Here is a 19,301-nt window from a genome sequence, read left to right as displayed (position 1 = left end):
TCTTCTGAAGATCATGGGAAGACCAAAATTAAATAAACTTCCCTCATTAGTTTTTCTGTATATTTGATCTTATTGTAACGGTGACTGTGGAGCTCAATCTCAACTCTCCTGTTACCTAAATTAATAATTCGTTCTTAGATACTTTTTCTTTATTTTTAACAAATTTAAACACATTTTGGTAAAATCACTAGAATGTGCTCAGTGTCCTAATGCTATTAGCATAGCCGCCATTTAGCTATTTTTTTGCTAAATCTATGCTATAACTGATTCCTATTACTTTCAGTCCTGCTACGGAAAACTTAAAAAGTAACAGGAGTGAGTGCCAGTAACAGGAGTGTTTTTTGTCATAAATATTAATTATTTGCGCATGCAGTCAAACATTTCTTTAAACTAAAGACTTTCTTGAGAGAAAATTAATTGAAAATAGTGAACTTTATTTTAAACATGCTTTTTTAATGTCACATGAGTTCTGCAGCCATCTTCGGCTTAAAAACTAAAAATTAAGCAAAGCTGCCTGAGTTTGACCAGTAAATGTTTTCAATAGTTAAAAAGAGATTAAAAAAAATATGTTTAATTTGGAAGTTACAGCAATATGTTGGAAAGGTCCTTATAAAGTTGTTCGTTATCTGGTTCATGGTCTATTCTGATGGCAAACAACTCTCAAATAGTGTTTAATGGTACAAAACATTTAAAAAATAAGGAAAATACATGATATCCATTGTAATGGATGCGAGTCTGAAAGGGTTAAACCTACTTTGTGCTACTATTCCTACATTTGTAAAGGCGCGTGGACTCCAATAACCAGAAGTCTTTGCGTGTGAAGGATTTCGCAAAGCATTATGGGAAGAAGAAGCGCGAGCGGGGCCATTTTATCTCCTGATGTTGATGACGGAGCAGGCAGAGGGGAGACGTTTCGTTGAGAAACCGTTCACGTAGCTTTCAGCGAAACTTTATTTACGGTTAATTCAGGTGTAGAGTTACTCTTTAAGCGGTAAGTTAATGTTTTAATCAGTTTTAAACGGGTTAAGGCTGTTGTTTGTGTTGTTTTATTCCGCGTCACCTTCAGAAACGGAGAGCGCCTTCACACACAGTCTCCATTTTGATATAATATCTAACTAACGCTAACAGTCAATAAACTAGCGAAGAGATCGAAAAAAAAAACAGCGATTAAACCGCGTTGTGTGTTTTATTGTGTTATTAAAGAGTATTTTCTGTCAATATAACTTAGCTAAGGTAATGTTAGAAGCTGCTTTAAAATGAATGTCGTTGACCTAGCGACATAAATAGCTAATGTTAATCAGTAACTTAGAGGACAAGCTAACGTAAGAGTTGGATCTCTATAACTTAGTTTGCTAGTTAGTAGATTATATATTGCATTATGTTATAGTTTTAATAGGTGAGTTGTTTTAATACATATATAATTTTCAGTTGCAATCTCATGCATGTAGCAAACCTAACTATCTAACGTTAGCTACTGTTATTCATTTTCAAGTAACTACAATAGCTAAATACGAATAGACGAGGCTGAAGTTGGTTTGATATTCGCAGCTCCAGATTCGTTTGGCTCGATATTCGCAGCCTCGTATTCCCCTGCTGAAGTTGGTTTGATATTCGCAGCTGCCGCTTTACTGAACCACCGTGAACTAAAGGGAGCGTTCACAAACACCCGCTGTTTATATTAAACACCTCACAGATCAACACTGAAGGAGATAGAATGAAGAAAAGCAGTACATCTGTTTATTAACAATGTAAATATACAATATCGTATTAAATGTAATTTTGTATATTGTAAAATATTTATTTTAATTACTGAATTTATAATTATATATTACAATAAATAATTAAATATATATTTAATAAAATTATATTTTAAAAGCCATTGCGCTCAAAAAATATGAGGCAGATGTTCTAGTGTGATTTTGAAGGACTTTTTAATCTTGGGCCAGACCAAATACACATGATCTGAAGAGTACTAGTTTTCTACCTTAAGGAAAACCTGGAATTGGCCTGGCCCAAGCTGATTTTATACTTTAAAATGAACTGGCAACATGGAATAACGATCCATAATGCACAAAAAAATTGAATATAAAGCTGATGTTCTAGTGTGATTTTGAAGGACTTTTTAATCTTGGGCCAGAACAAATACACATGATCTGAAGAGAACTAGTCTGCTACTTTAAGGAAAACCTGGAATTAGCCTGGCCCGAGCTGATTTTATACTTTAAAATTAACTGGCAACGTGGCCTACCGATCCATAATGCACAAAAAAATTGAATATAAAGCTGATGTTCTAGTGTGATTTTGAAGGACTTTTTAATCTTGGGCCAGACCAAATACACATGATCTGAAGAGTACTAGTTTTCTACCTTAAGGAAAACCTGGAATTGGCCTGGCCCAAGCTGATTTTATACTTTAAAATTAACTGGCAACATGGCATACCGATCCATAAGGCACAAAAAAGTTTAATTTAAAGCTGATGTTCTAGTGTGATTTTGAAGGACTTTTTCATCTTGGGCCAGACCAAATACACATAATCTGAAGAGTACTAGTCTTCTTCTTTAAGGAAAACCTGGAATTAGCCTGGCCCGAGCTGATTTTATACTTTAAAATTAACTGGCAACATGGCCTACCGATCCATAATGCACAATAAAAAATTAATATAAAGCTGATGTTCTAGTGTGATTTTGAAGGACTTTTTAATCTTGGGCCAGAACAAATACACATGATCTGAAGAGAACTAGTCTTCTTCTTTAAGGAAAACCTGGAATTAGCCTGGCCCGAGCTGATTTTATACTTTAAAATGAACTGGCAACATGGAATAACGATTCATAATGCACAAAAAAATTGAATATAAAGCTGATGTTCTAGTGTGATTTTGAAGGACTTTTTCATGTTGGGCCAGACCAAATACACATGATCTGAAGAGTACTAGTCTTCTTCTTTAAGGAAAACCTGGAATTAGCCTGGCCCAAGCTGATTTTATACTTTAAAATGAACTGGCAACATGGAATAACGATCCATAATGCACAAAAAAATTGAATATAAAGCTGATGTTCTAGTGTGATTTTGAAGGACTTTTTAATCTTGGGCCAGAACAAATACACATGATCTGAAGAGAACTAGTCTGCTACTTTAAGGAAAACCTGGAATTAGCCTGGCCCGAGCTGATTTTATACTTTAAAGTTAACTGGCAACATGGCCTACCGATCCATAATGCACAAAAAAATTTAATATAAAGCTGATGTTCTAGTGTGATTTTGAAGGACTTTTTCATGTTGGGCCAGACCAAATACACATGATCTGAAGAGTACTAGTCTTCTACTTTAAGGAAAACCTGGAATTAGCCTGGCCCAAGCTGATTTTATACTTTAAAATGAACTGGCAACATGGTATAACAAGCCATAATGCACAACTTTTTTTATGTAAAGCTGATGTTCTAGTGTGATTTTGAAAGACTTTTTCATCTTGGGCCAGACCAAATACACATGATCTGAAGAGAACTAGTCTGCTACTTTAAGGAAAACCTGGAATTAGCCTGGCCCGAGCTGATTTTATACTTTAAAATTAACTGGCAACATGGCCTACCGATCCATAATGCACAAAAAAACTAAATATAAAGCTGATGTTCTAGTGTGATTTTGAAGGACTTTTTAATCTTGGGCCAGACCAAATAAACATGATCTGAAGAGTACTAGTCTTCTACTTTAAGAAAAACCTGGAATTAGCCTGGCCCGAGCTGATTTTATACTTTAAAATTAAGTGGCAACATGGCCTACCGATCCATAATGCACAAAGAAATTGAATATAAAGCTGATGTTGTAGTGTGATTTTGAAGGACTTTTTAATCTTGGGCCAGAACAAATACACATGATCTGAAGAGAACTAGTCTTCTTCTTTAAGGAAAACCTGGAATTAGCCTGGCCCGAGCTGATTTTATACTTTAAAATGAACTGGCAACATGGCCTACCGATCCATAAGGCACAAAAAAGTTTAATTTAAAGCTGATGTTCTAGTGTGATTTTGAAGGACTTTTTCATGTTGGGCCAGACCAAATACACATGATCTGAAGAGTACTAGTCTTCTTCTTTAAGGAAAACCTGGAATTAGCCTGGCCCAAGCTGATTTTATACTTTAAAATGAACTGGCAACATGGAATAACGATCCATAATGCACAAAAAAATTGAATATAAAGCTGATGTTCTAGTGTGATTTTGAAGGACTTTTTAATCTTGGGCCAGAACAAATACACATGATCTGAAGAGAACTAGTCTGCTACTTTAAGGAAAACCTGGAATTAGCCTGGCCCGAGCTGATTTTATACTTTAAAGTTAACTGGCAACATGGCCTACCGATCCATAATGCACAAAAAAATTGAATATAAAGCTGATGTTCTAGTGTGATTTTGAAGGACTTTTTAATCTTGGGCCAGAACAAATACACATGATCTGAAGAGAACTAGTCTGCTACTTTAAGGAAAACCTGGAATTAGCCTGGCCCGAGCTGATTTTATACTTTAAAGTTAACTGGCAACATGGCCTACCGATCCATAATGCACAAAAAAATTGAATATAAAGCTGATGTTCTAGTGTGATTTTGAAGGACTTTTTAATCTTGGGCCAGAACAAATACACATGATCTGAAGAGTACTAGTCTTCTACTTTAAGGAAAACCTGGAATTAGCCTGGCCCAAGCTGATTTTATACTTTAAAATGAACTGGCAACATGGTATAACAAGCCATAATGCACAATTTCTTTTATGTAAAGCTGATGTTCTAGTGTGATTTTGAAAGACTTTTTCATCTTGGGCCAGACCAAATACACATGATCTGAAGAGTACTAGTCTTCTTCTTTAAGGAAAACCTGGAATTAGCCTGGCCCGAGCTGATTTTATACTTTAAAATTAACTGGCAACATGGCATACCGATCCATAAGGCACAAAAAAGTTTAATTTAAAGCTGATGTTCTAGTGTGATTTTGAAGGACCTTTAATCTTGGGCCAGACCAAATACACATAATCTGAAGAGTACTAGTCTTCTTCTTTAAGGAAAACCTGGAATTAGCCTGGCCCGAGCTGATTTTATACTTTAAAATTAACTGGCAACATGGCCTACCGATCCATAATGCACAAAAAAAATTAATATAAAGCTGATGTTCTAGTGTGATTTTGAAGGACTTTTTAATCTTGGGCCAGAACAAATACACATGATCTGAAGAGAACTAGTCTTCTTCTTTAAGGAAAACCTGGAATTAGCCTGGCCCGAGCTGATTTTATACTTTAAAATGAACTGGCAACATGGAATAACGATCCATAATGCACAAAAAAATTGAATATAAAGCTGATGTTCTAGTGTGATTTTGAAGGACTTTTTAATCTTGGGCCAGAACAAATACACATGATCTGAAGAGTACTAGTCTTCTACTTTAAGGAAAACCTGGAATTAGCCTGGCCCGAGCTGATTTTATACTTTAAAATTAAGTGGCAACATGGCCTACCGATCAATAATGCACAAAAAAATTGAATATAAAGCTGATGTTGTAGTGTGATTTTGAAGGACTTTTTAATCTTAGGCCAGAACAAATACACATGATCTGAAGAGAACTAGTCTTCTTCTTTAAGGAAAACCTGGAATTAGCCTGGCCCGAGCTGATTTTATACTTTAAAATTAACTGGCAACATGGCATACCGATCCATAAGGCACAAAAAAGTTTAATTTAAAGCTGATGTTCTAGTGTGATTTTGAAGGACCTTTAATCTTGGGCCAGACCAAATACACATAATCTGAAGAGTACTAGTCTTCTTCTTTAAGGAAAACCTGGAATTAGCCTGGCCCGAGCTGATTTTATACTTTAAAATTAACTGGCAACATGGCCTACCGATCCATAATGCACAAAAAAAATTAATATAAAGCTGATGTTCTAGTGTGATTTTGAAGGACTTTTTAATCTTGGGCCAGAACAAATACACATGATCTGAAGAGAACTAGTCTTCTTCTTTAAGGAAAACCTGGAATTAGCCTGGCCCGAGCTGATTTTATACTTTAAAATGAACTGGCAACATGGAATAACGATCCATAATGCACAAAAAAATTGAATATAAAGCTGATGTTCTAGTGTGATTTTGAAGGACTTTTTAATCTTGGGCCAGAACAAATACACATGATCTGAAGAGTACTAGTCTTCTACTTTAAGGAAAACCTGGAATTAGCCTGGCCCGAGCTGATTTTATACTTTAAAATTAAGTGGCAACATGGCCTACCGATCAATAATGCACAAAAAAATTGAATATAAAGCTGATGTTGTAGTGTGATTTTGAAGGACTTTTTAATCTTAGGCCAGAACAAATACACATGATCTGAAGAGAACTAGTCTTCTTCTTTAAGGAAAACCTGGAATTAGCCTGGCCCAAGCTGATTTTATACTTTAAAATTAACTGGCAACATGGTATAATGAGCCATAATAAACAATGTTTTATGTAAAGTTGATGTTCCAGTGTGATTTTGAAGGACTTTTTCATCTTGGGCCAGACCAAATACACATGATCTAAAGAGTACTAGTCTTCTACTTTAAGGAAAACCTGGAATTAGCCTGGCCCAAGCTGATTTTATACTTTAAAATGAACTGGCAACATGGAATACGGATCCATAATGCACAATTGTTTTTATGTAAAGCTGATGTTCTAGTGTGATTTTGAAGGACTTTTTCATCTTGGGCCAGAACAAATACACATGATCTGAAGAGTACTAGTCTTCTACTTTAAGGAAAACCTGGAATTAGCCTGGCCCAAGCTGATTTTATACTTTAAAATTAACTGGCAACATGGTATAATGAGCCATAATAAACAATGTTTTATGTAAAGTTGATGTTCCAGTGTGATTTTGAAGGACTTTTTCATCTTGGGCCAGACCAAATACACATGATCTAAAGAGTACTAGTCTTCTACTTTAAGGAAAACCTGGAATTAGCCTGGCCCAAGCTGATTTTATACTTTAAAATGAACTGGCAACATGGAATACGGATCCATAATGCACAATTGTTTTTATGTAAAGCTGATGTTCTAGTGTGATTTTGAAGGACTTTTTCATCTTGGGCCAGAACAAATACACATGATCTGAAGAGAACTAGTCTGCTACTTTAAGGAAAACTTGGAATTAGCCTGGCCCGAGCTGATTTTATACTTTAAAATGAATTGGCAACATGACATGAAAGCCATTTTGCACAGAAATAATGAATATAAAGCATTGATTTTTAGAATACCAGAACACTTCATCTCATGTGTATTTGGTCTGAAAAAAAAAGTCCAAAATCATACTGGAATATCAGCTTTAAATAATATTTTTTTTGTGCTGCCATGTTGCCAATTAATTGTGCAGTCTAAAATCAGCTCGGGCCAGGCTAATTCCAGGTTTTCCTTAAAGTAGAAGACTAGTACTCTTCAGATCATGTGTATTTGTTCTGGCCCAAGATGAAAAAGTCCTTCAAAATCACACTGGAACATCAGCTTTACATAAAAAAATTGTGCTTTATGGATCGGTATTCCATGTTGCCAGTTAATTTTAAAGTATAAAATCAGCTCGGGCCAGGCTAATTCCAGGTTTTCCTTAAAGAAGAAGACTAGTTCTCTTCAGATCATGTGTATTTGTTCTGGCCCAAGATTAAAAAGTCCTTCAAAATCACACTAGAACATCAGCTTTATATTCAATTTTTTTGTGCATTATGGATCGGTATTCCATGTTGCCAGTTCATTTTAAAGTATAAAATCAGCTCGGGCCAGGCTAATTCCAGGTTTTCCTTAAAGTAGCAGACTAATTCTCTTCAGATCATGTGTATTTGTTCTGGCCCAAGATTAAAAAGTCTTTCAAAATCACACTAGAACATCAGCTTTACATAAAAAAAATTGTGCATTATGGCTTGTTATACCATGTTGCCAGTTCATTTTAAAGTATAAAATCAGCTTGGACCAGGCTAATTCCAGGTTTTCCTTAAAGTAGAAGACTAGTTCTCTTCAGATCATGTGTATTTGTTCTGGCCCAAGATTAAAAAGTCCTTCAAAATCACACTAGAACATCAGCTTTATATTCAATTTTTTTGTGCATTATGGATCGGTAGGCCACGTTGCCAGTTAATTTTAAAGTATAAAATCAGCTCGGGCCAGGCTAATTCCAGGTTTTCCTTAAAGAAGAAGACTAGTACTCTTCAGATCATGTGTATTTGGTCTGGCCCAAGATTAAAAAGTCCTTCAAAATCACACTAGAACATCAGCTTTATATTAAATTTTTTTGTGCATTATGGATCGGTAGGCCATGTTGCCAGTTAATTTTAAAGTATAAAATCAGCTCGGGCCAGGCTAATTCCAGGTTTTCCTTAAAGAAGAAGACTAGTTCTCTTCAGATCATGTGTATTTGTTCTGGCCCAAGATTAAAAAGTCCTTCAAAATCACACTAGAACATCAGCTTTATATTAAATTTTTTTGTGCATTATGGATCGTTATTCCATGTTGCCAGTTCATTTTAAAGTATAAAATCAGCTCGGGCCAAGCTAATTCCAGGTTTTCCTTAAAGAAGAAGACTAGTACTCTTCAGATCATGTGTATTTGGTCTGGCCCAAGATGAAAAAGTCTTTCAAAATCACACTAGAACATCAGCTTTACATAAAAAAAATTGTGCATTATGGATCGTTATTCCATGTTGCCAGTTCATTTTAAAGTATAAAATCAGCTCGGGCCAAGCTAATTCCAGGTTTTCCTTAAAGAAGAAGACTAGTACTCTTCAGATCATGTGTATTTGGTCTGGCCCAAGATTAAAAAGTCCTTCAAAATCACACTAGAACATCAGCTTTATATTCAATTTTTTTGTGCATTATGGATCGGTAGGCCACGTTGCCAGTTAATTTTAAAGTATAAAATCAGCTCGGGCCAGGCTAATTCCAGGTTTTCCTTAAAGAAGAAGACTAGTACTCTTCAGATCATGTGTATTTGTTCTGGCCCAACATGAAAAAGTTCTTCAAAATCACACTTGAACATCTGCCTCATATTTTTTGAGCGCAATGGCTTTTAAAATATAATTTTATTAAATATATATTTAATTATTTATTGTAATATATAATTATAAATTCAGTAATTAAAATAAATATTTTACAATATACAAAATTACATTTAATACGATATTGTATATTTACATTGTTAATAAACAGATGTACTGCTTTTCTTCATTCTATCTCCTTCAGTGTTGATCTGTGAGGTGTTTAATATAAACAGCGGGTGTTTGTGAACGCTCCCTTTAGTTCACGGTGGTTCAGTAAAGCGGCAGCTGCGAATATCAAACCAACTTCAGCAGGGGAATACGAGGCTGCGAATATCGAGCCAAACGAATCTGGAGCTGCGAATATCAAACCAACTTCAGCCTCGTTACGAATAGGTTATATAACGTTACATCTCTGGGGAAAAATGAGATTATTTGAAAATAATGATTATTTTTCTTATTTTACCAACTTGAAAACCTCTGCAGTTTAATCAAGAGGAAGATGTATGACCACAACCCATCAAACCAAGCTGAAATGCTTGAATTTTTGCACCAGGAGTAAAGCAGCATAAAGTTATCCAAAAGCAGTGTGTAAGACTGGTGGAGGAGAACATGATGCCAAGATGCATGAAAACTGTGATTAAAAACCAGGGTTATTCCACCAAATATTGATTTCTGACCCCCTAAAATTTTTATGATTATGAACTTGTTTTCTTTACATTATTTGAGGTCTGAAAGCTCTGCATCTTTTTTTTATTTATGTAATTCCTGCAAGTAAATGCTCAATGTAAATGACAATATTTTTATTTAGAAATTAAGAGAAATGTTGCCCGTAGTTTATAGAATAAAACAACGATCTTCATTTTACTCAAACATACCTATACATATAAAAATCAGAAAAACTTAAGTGGTCTCTTTATTTTTTCCAGAGCTGTATACTTGAATGTGTGTGTATGTGTATTTATATATAACAGTTTGGACACACAACTTCTCATTTTCTTTTTTTGTTATTGTAAATTTAATATATAGCTATACAAAAACACATGAAATTACATAGTAAACAACACATTATGTTAAATGCTGCTTTTAAATCAATGTCATTAATCTAGGTTAGTTGACCTAATTAATGCTAGGTAGGTAATGCTAGTCAGTGGACAAGCTAGCAACAAGCTTACAGTTGGATCTCTATAGTCTGCTAACTAGTTAATGGATGTTAAATTGCATGATGTTGTATTTTTAATAGTCGAGAGCCATAAAAATATAATATAATTTTCTGTTGCATTCTCATGCATGTAACCTACCTAGCGACTGTTATTCATTTTAAAGTGAAGGTGCTACATACAGAATATATAACAGCCTTGTGTAAACTACTGTGTCTTTATGACTAGCTGTGATCAGTTGAGTTGCATGCTAATAACAGCTGTGAACAGGCCTTTACTTCCTCTTTCTTCCTCTCTCAGAAAGTCACTGGTGTTCATTAAGCATGGGTGCTGATAAACGGTAAGGATTTTTTTTTGTTGTTGTTGCTTTATTATCAGTCACCTGTGTTTAAACTAGGGATGCAACAATGTGGGAATTCTGGTCTGATGCAGATATTCGATAATGCATACATATATATCTGCCAATGCCAATATACACCTTTATTTATACTAATAGAGAGATGAGACACCCCGGTATAGCTTTAAAAAGAAATTTAACATTTGCATTAGGGTTGTCAATAATTTTTTTTTTTTAATTGTTTTTTTTGTAACAGATTTTTATACTCAGCAAATTAAATATTTATTCTGAAATTCTTACAACCAAGCTGAGATGTTAATAATAAAGTTTAAAAAAAAAGGTTCCTCTATTCAGTATATCTTGCATTTTTTTTTATTCCAGTGCCCTATACTACTAGAATATACTAGTAGAACTTGTATGCTATTATTTTAACACCACTAATATAAATATACTTTCATTTTTTATATTTGTTCTCTTATTTATATATAAATATATCCACTATAAGTACTTGCATCTTAAGAACAAGTGTGATAATTTGCCGTTAATTACAGAATAGTGTTGTAATTATGATTTTTTTCTTTTTATATATACCTAAGGTTTTAGCTTTCAACCAATTGTACACAGCGATAAAATTAAAAATGTTCACATTTATCTAGCTAATTGGTCCTTACATAGACAGTTCACAGGTTTAACAAGTGAAATATGACAACAGATATTGAAACTAATAAAAAAATAAAAATGAGCTTTAATCAATGAATTTCAAAGTAGCATTGCCTGTGTTGGCCTGTTGTAGTACCGTGGCCAACATCGCTTGAATATTTTCCTCTAATAAATGTAATAATTACAATATTTATACGTCAGCAAGTATTGGTTGAAATATTTCGACACACCGATATAATTTGATATCAGCGTGCATCCCTAGTATATACTGTAAATGATGTAATGTGTTTAGATGATTGATTGATTTGTGTGTGTTGGTAGGGTTAGCCGTACAGAGCGCAGCGGACGATACGGCTCAGAGCAGTCTCGTGATGACGAGCGCAGAGAGCGGCGTGATCGAGATGATCGAGGGTATGACTCTCACCGCTGGAGTGATGATCGCCGCAGTGACCGATATGATGGAGACCGTGGGGAGCGCAGTGATCGCTACTGGAGTCGAGACAGTCCTGAGGTGGGGGCTTTTTGTTTAGTTTTAGTTTTTGTGTGTAAACCCTACCCATTAACAGTGTGTACGTGTTAAGATCCCACTGTTCAGACTGCATAGAAAAAGTTAACCATTCATTAAATCAGGTTTTATAACAAAATATTTTACTGAAATGTATGATATCCTATTCCAGGGTTCCTATGGGTCCTTAAAAAGTCCTAAAATGTCTTAAATTAACTGTAAACTTGCTGTAGGTATTACATTTTCATTTGTTGCATTTAATGCAGGTGCTAAATCAGTGGCCAATCGTAAACATCAAGCTAGCAAGAAAGCTAGCTAACATTAGCGGCGAGCTAGTTAACATATTACCTTTAGTGGCAAGCTAGCTAACATACTAATTTTAGCTAGCTAAAGCGAGCTAGCTAGTGTTACCAGGGATAGAACTACGGTTAGCAGAAGGCTAGCTAACATTAGTGTCAAATAAGTTAACATATACTAATGTTAGCAGCGCGTGAGCTAGCTAACATACAAACTTAAGCTAGCTAAAGCGAGCACGCTAATGTTACCAGAGATAGAACTAATGTTATTGAAAAGTTAGCTAACATTAGTGGCGAATTAGCTAACATACGTTAGCAGCAAGCTACCTAATGTACTAACTTTAGCTAGCTAAAACGAGCTAGCTAATGCTACCAGAGATAGAACTACGGTTAGTGGAAAGCTAGCTAACATTAGGGGCGAGTTAGCTAACATACTAACATTAGCAGAAAGTTAGCTAACGTTACTGGGGAGAGAACTAATAGAATTATGACTACATTTTTGGGTCTTAAATTATATTTATTGAGGACATAAAAAGCATTGAATTTGCTTACTTACTTTTTTGCTTTAATTTGTAATAGTTTCAGTTTATTCTTATTTCTTTTCTTCTTATCTGCGTGCTTTTGTTGATGAATATAAATACTTACGTTGTCTGTACACGTTTTCACATTAACAGAGGGGAAGGAAACGGCGTATAAGTGATGAGTCCGATGACGGGCACCACTCAGATGGTGATTATTCTGAGCATGATTACCGAGGTGACCCATCTGATGAGAAGGAGAGCAAGACCATCATGCTCCGAGGCCTTCCTGTCAACACCACAGAGGCTATGGTAAGTGATATTACGTTCTCCATTCCTATTTTAACCCGTGCAGATAATAAAAAAAATTGCTTAGATCCACTATGGCTCCACCCCTCACCCATCAACCCCCACCAGAGCCCAACTCTCTAGATCAGTTGAAGAAACTTTGGTTTCATTTTGATCATTTTGGTTGAGAACCCCCATACAGTACACAGCAGGATTTGCCCTCAGACTTTGTCTGAGGGAGGGATCTGTACCTACTACCTACCTACCTACTGTCTGTGCTAATTTAGTAAACGCTCAGCGTAATCATGGGTCGTGGCCAGCAGCAGCTTATTTGCGTAAAAGTGACAAGAACCCATAAACGATTCAGAAATGAACTGAAACTGGTAAGAATACTAACTTAATGTGTGAGTGATTTTGTGGAAAGAACTTCATGAACATGTTTTTTTTATAGCCCATAGACACTGTATAATATTCTAACTTGTGTGAAGTGAGGTATAATATGTCTCCTTTCATGACACAAGATGGATAAAATGAATGGAAAACTAAGATAGAAAATTTTAACTGTGTAGGTGAAATATGTATACCATAAAGCATTTTTAAACATAGTGTATTTTTTGGACTATATGCGCATTTAAAATCCTTTAATTTACCCAAAAATGGTCAGTGCGCCTTATAATCCGGTGCTCCTTATGTATGAATTCTATCAGTCAGATATTAAGGAGCAGAAAAGCCACTCTGCTGAAGTACAGAGTTATACAGGAGTTTCAGTTTAGTTCTCCAGCAGTGTTAGCATTAGCCACTAATTGTGCTAAGTACTCGCTCTGCTGGAGCAGCATTAGTATTAGCCAGTTACAATGTTAAAACAACCTATGTGGGACGAACCGCTCGCCAATATTGCCCTGGCTTACCAGAACACTCAGGGTTCATCAGTGTAGCTCTGTTGGGTGGCATTAGCAGCTAATGCTAATGTTTCAACTTTAGCAGAAATCTTACTGTAAATAAATGGAAGTGCTTTACTCACCCAGAAAATATGGTTTTCAGGAGAGAAATCTGTGTAGATTAACATCCAGCACTCAGTTAACTTGTATGTAAGAATTACAGGTTTACTTAACCTGCTGAGTTTAAAAGGAAAACATGGAGACACCCATGTTCCTCCTACTAGTTACTAGTGTCGCATAAAATTCGTCCTATAATCTGGTGCGCCTTATGTATGAAAAAGACTAGAAAATGGACGCTTATAGATAATGTGTCTTATAGTCCATAAAATATGTTAAATAAAATATTCTATGGATATGAGTGCACAATGTTATGCTGTATGGTTATGCTGGCGTTATTTTTTCTGTACTATGGCTTTTAAAACGGCATTGCATTGTTTTCTCTGTAGATTCGAGCGGCGATAGACCAGTTGGAGGGGCCGCAACCGATGGATGTGCGCCTGATGAAAAAGAGATCAGGTGAGACTGGTGTACCATGGATCCTGCCTCTCCCACACCTGTGTCCACTGGGCCAACCTGCTTCTGCTTCAAATGACTTTTGCCATAGCAACATTTATTAAGTTATTTATTCATCCCTTTATTTATCCAGCCTTCAGGGCTCTGTGTCAGTTGGATTTAATTGATTTAAGCTATAAGTGTATAAGTATGTTGCGCATCATAAGGAAATGCTGAGGTAAGTTTGTGTTGATGGTGTTGCCTCGAAATTGAGCAGGAAATCTTACTACTTTAAACAAACAAAAAAAAACAAATATAACAAATATACAAGTTTGTGTTATTATAGAAGCATAGTAGATTAATTTATTTGATTGGTGCGTGTGTTTGTATGCTAGTATATATAATTTATTGTGTAAGTTTCTGGGTTGTATTGTTAAAGCTTTAAAAATGTTACTCCAGCTTTTTTGTTGCTATGGCAAAAGGTTTTTTCTGGCACCCTCCAAACATATTAGACCTCTCTCGGTCGCTGGGGGGTCACGAAGCAGTTTGTGACAGAGTTTGAATGTTATACCACTGAACCATTAAGACTAACACGCCTCCCGTCTGTATATCTGAATGCCTCTCTAGGTATAAGCCGAGGTTTCGCCTTCGTGGAGTTTTATCACTTGCAAGATGCTACCCGATGGATGGAGACCAATCAGGTTGCTTCCTAATCACCAAGTCTAGTTTTTATCCTGGGGAATGATGCAATTTGAGTAGAAAAAGAGCAGAAATTGCGACCCCAGTAAAAACAAACAAAACAAAACAAAAAAAAAAGGACATTACACCCTTCCCCTCACTTTTTCGAAGGCATGGTGTGATTTGGAGAAAAAAAAAAAAGAGGGGTGTATTGTGGACTTTTAAAGCAGATAAGTGATTGGGAAGATTTGGGAAGTAGTTATTGTCTTTGTTTAACTCTGTACATAGAACAATATTTAAAATTCAATATATATTAAACTACTTATTTCTAAGTGTTTTAGAATGTTAGGTTAGAAACAAGGCAGTAAATGAGTGAGAGGGTTGTTTTTGTGTATTAAAATTCCCAGTATATCAAATTAATATATTTTTAAAAAGGTCAGTGTGTAAATAATTAATGTTTGATGTTTTATTATTGAAAATATACAGTACCTGTCAAATGTGTTTGGGCATACATTCTCAATTAGTGATTTTGTGAATGAATACTGAAGTGATTCAGACTGTGACAGAACACATTGCTCTTCCTTTTGTGGGGTGGTCCTGATGAGTGCCAGTTTCATCATCATAATTTTTGATGCTCTTTGCATCTTTATTTGAGCATACTTCCAAAAAACGTTACTCAAATAAGGCTATTCATTGTATACCATCTCTACTTCTTCACAACATTTTAATCTTGACAAGTTCAACACAGCTGTTAACTGATTGTTTGGATAATCCAGCCAAAATATATACTAAATAATTTCATATGTTTTTCTACATAGTCTGGATAACTTTTTAGTGTTGATCTACAATGCAGAACTGAATTAAACTTGAATGTCAACTTTTGGTTGGTACTGTGTATTTAGCAAATGGTACACTTTAAAAGCAGGCTTTAATCTATTAATCTGTGAAGGGGAGGTGGAGTAAAAAAGCACTTTTATGAAATGCAAAAACGCTCTTTTGGCTGTAGTAGACACGCCATGTCATGGACTGAATCAAATGAAGTGTTTTATCACTTTTGAATAATGACTGAGGAGGAATTTTAAGTTCCCTTATCCCGAGAGACTTTGAGCATTTACAATGCGTTGGTTGTGTGGAGTCTGTACCTCATCCCAAGGCAATGAAGTTCTCTCCTTTTTACACTCTGCTCCGGCCCCATCCGGATGCTCGGGTCCCAAACAGCACCAACACACACACCCACTGACACACTCGTACACTGAGGCCCTCCTGGGGGATCCTACCCTAAACCATCGTGGCTATAGTGGTTGTTCATGGGCTGAGATCACCAGTGATCTGGAGATGCTGGAATAACCCCCAGTTTGTGTTCCTGTTGCAGAAGCTGCTGACCATCCAGGGCAAAAGTGTTGCCATGCAGTACAACACCCGGCACAAGTTTGAAGACTGGCTTTGCAACTCGGTAAGTATTTATAATTTTTTTTCACGTTTTATGATGCTAGCATCTTTCAAAAGCAGCTCAAAAAATGTCTTTCTATCCAAAATAGACAAAAGCCTGTCTAGAGTCACTTTATTACTTCAATAGAGGGAAAATATTTTTTGTCTTTTTAGGTATTGTGCTCTTTTTAATGGCTCTATCCACCTTATTCTGCTACGCCCACTTTGTAGAGTACACTTGTATTTGTTTTAAAATATCCAGTCAGTTCATATTAAATGGTTTAGATCGTATTATGTTGCATTAAATGCATTTAAAATGCAGTCTGAAGGACCTACCTCTGTGTAGACCAATCATAAATAAAGTAGATATGGAAAACCATAACCCAACCACAATTCAGCAGGCTATTAAACATTGTTCACATATATTTCTTATTAAGCTGTTTGGAAGCATAATATGTGGGGACATCAAATAGCTATATAATAGTGCACCCCCCTCCCCCCCCCCCCCCCCCCCCCAAAAAAAAAAAAAAAAAAAAACAGTAATTCAGCTCAAAATATAAGAAAATTTGAATATTATGAAATCCGCATTTCCATGAAAAAAAATGGGAAAAATGGATTTCATCTTCCAGCAGGACTTGGCACACTGCCCACACTTCAAAAACTACCAATTGGTCTTTTATAATATTCTAATTTTCTGAGACACTGATTTTTGGGTTTTCATTGGCTGTAAGCTTCATAATCAACAATAAAAGAAATAAATGCGTAAAATTGACCACTCTGTGTTTTTATATCATTTATATGATTAGTTCACATTTTGAACTGAATTAGTGAAATAATGTTTTTTTTAATGATATTCTGGGTTTTTTTTTTTTTTTTTTAAAGCTTGGTTACCCAGTTAGTTTATCTGGTTAGCTAGCCATTCAAAGACTGGGAGCTGCATCTGTGGTTGAATTACCTTAATTTAAAACATCCATTAAAAAAAGACATAAGTTCTTTACAGGTTTCTGACAGAAATGCAATCTACTGAGTTTCAAATATTCCATTAAATAACATCAACGCTACGACTGTATAATATATATATATATTTTTTTTTTTTAAACAAATATCGAGATATGTTCTCATACAAAATGTTGACCTATGCAGAATAAGGTGGATATATATATATATTTAAGTTGTACATTTAAGCTAATTAAACTGAATTATGAATTATAAGGTTAGGTTGTTGGTTTTAATACTTCAGAAGTGTAAGAGGATGTCTAATATGGTAAGTATTGTTCAGCAAGCCCCTACAGTGTACTTATCACCTGGTGCGCTTAAAGCAGAGGTTTAAATTAAAACGCTATGACCGGTTACTTACAGTGCGGCCTGTACAATTTCCGGAGGAGACTGAAGTGCTTCAGATGTGGAGCAGCCAAGTCAGGTAAGTAGCTCCTCTACCCGGAAGCTGCTGCCTGCACCCATCCAGAGTCAGGCTTCTCCATGCTCTCCAGGATCAGGGTTCAGACTGTAGATATAGATACAGATCTTAATTTAAAGACTTTTGTGGAACATTTATTAGCAGGTCCTTGTGAGTCTTGGGTTTTTGTGTAGTTATGTGGTTGGGATTTGTAGGCAGGGGTTGGAGGGGTTGGTCTGTAGATATTCCCAGAGGCACTATATGAATCTCAGGTTCTGCTCAGACCCAGACTCTGTGTTTTAGTTGATGTTCTTCAGGAGATTAATTGTGTGGTTTTTTTTTCACAGACTCTGAAAGCAGCAGCATTACAGGAGGCACAGAGACCCAGTCCAGTGGAGACTTCTATGGAGACAGTAAGGCGGCATTCACTTTTTAAACAACAAAAGTAGAACACCATGGACGTTAGGGCTGCACAATTGTTTCAGAATTAACATCACATTATAGGCATGCTCAGTATTTATATTGGTTTACTGTTTAATTATTATGTAACATATAGTGCTGGGTGGTATACTGGAGGGAAAATTTAAGCATACCACATACCAATAGAGGTGCTGCGCTGTGTAGAACAGCACCACTAAAGAAGTTTACTGGCACAAAGTAAGCATAACAAGCTCAAACACTAGAGTAACTGTAGCTCAGCTCTGTGTAGTCAAATGCTCATCTCGCTCTGTCCCACCTGGAAAGAAATGAGAACAGCACTTTATCTAAAGAGCTCCTGTTGCTGTTCTTCACTGCCATAGTGTTTTTATCCGATTAAAATAGAAAAACAACAGCAAAAAAACTTCAAGAGCAGGATTGTCTGATTTTAATACTGTAATGCCTCTAATGGCTTCAATAATAACATTGTAAATCGTCTTATCTGTACAATAGAGCTTTTGAGAAATATCTCTTAAATGCTTTAACATTGAGTATTTTAGGTCCTGCAGAACATTCAGAATCTTAAAATATTGTGATATACATTTTGATCATACTGCCCATTCTGCTTGATATAAAATAATTAATGCTGGCATTGAATAGGCAGATTTTTTATCAGCGTTGGAGAAAGAATGCATTATCATGCATGTCGTGTTGGATCACTGACGTCTTGTGAAAATATTTATTTTTAAGTTCTTGCAGCCCTGATGGTGTGTGTTTTGTGTTACAGCGATTATTCTGAGGAACATTGCTCCACTCTCCACTGTTGAAGGCATCATGACCGCTTTGGCACCGTACGCTAACCTGTCGGCCGGTAACATCCGCCTCATTAAAGACAAGCAGACCGGCCACAACAGAGGATTCGCCTTCGTGCAGCTCTCCTCTCCTCTGGTAGGCAGTTAGCACTTAGTGTGACTTTTTTTTTTTGTCTCTTACAATTACTTGCGTGACTCAGATGCACATACAATAAGACAATAGTAAAATGTATGAAGTATTTAATAGAATACAATAAAAGGTGATTGTATAAATATTGCGACATTAAAGAGTTAAAGAGACAGTAGTGTGCAATTTGTGCTGGCTGGATGTACATGTATTTTAAGTGTTTAATGTCTTA

At 35.7% G+C, this 19,301-nt stretch overlaps 1 protein-coding gene across 2 annotated transcripts in view; it reads left to right on the top strand.

Annotated features, from left to right (window-relative positions):
• The first annotated feature begins 834 nt into the window (after nt 1-834).
• Nucleotides 835-19,301, top strand: part of rbm5 (RNA binding motif protein 5) — a 29,531-nt gene continuing 11,064 nt past the window's right edge. For both annotated transcript variants that reach the window (XM_049479467.1, XM_049479466.1), the window contains exons 1-10: nt 835-991; nt 10,478-10,517; nt 11,496-11,685; nt 12,650-12,805; nt 14,166-14,235; nt 14,839-14,912; nt 16,262-16,342; nt 17,677-17,737; nt 18,061-18,126; nt 18,918-19,078. In XM_049479467.1, the coding sequence (XP_049335424.1) occupies nt 10,501-10,517; nt 11,496-11,685; nt 12,650-12,805; nt 14,166-14,235; nt 14,839-14,912; nt 16,262-16,342; nt 17,677-17,737; nt 18,061-18,126; nt 18,918-19,078 (876 nt within the window). In that variant the 5' untranslated portion in view covers nt 835-991; nt 10,478-10,500. The remainder of the gene's footprint in view (nt 992-10,477; nt 10,518-11,495; nt 11,686-12,649; nt 12,806-14,165; nt 14,236-14,838; nt 14,913-16,261; nt 16,343-17,676; nt 17,738-18,060; nt 18,127-18,917; nt 19,079-19,301) is intronic.

This window comes from Astyanax mexicanus, chromosome 5 (assembly GCF_023375975.1).
Source record: "Astyanax mexicanus isolate ESR-SI-001 chromosome 5, AstMex3_surface, whole genome shotgun sequence".
NCBI lineage: Eukaryota > Metazoa > Chordata > Actinopteri > Characiformes > Acestrorhamphidae > Astyanax > Astyanax mexicanus.
The sequence above is the reverse complement of the archived record's forward strand: the minus strand, read 5'-3'. Positions and strand labels throughout refer to the sequence as shown.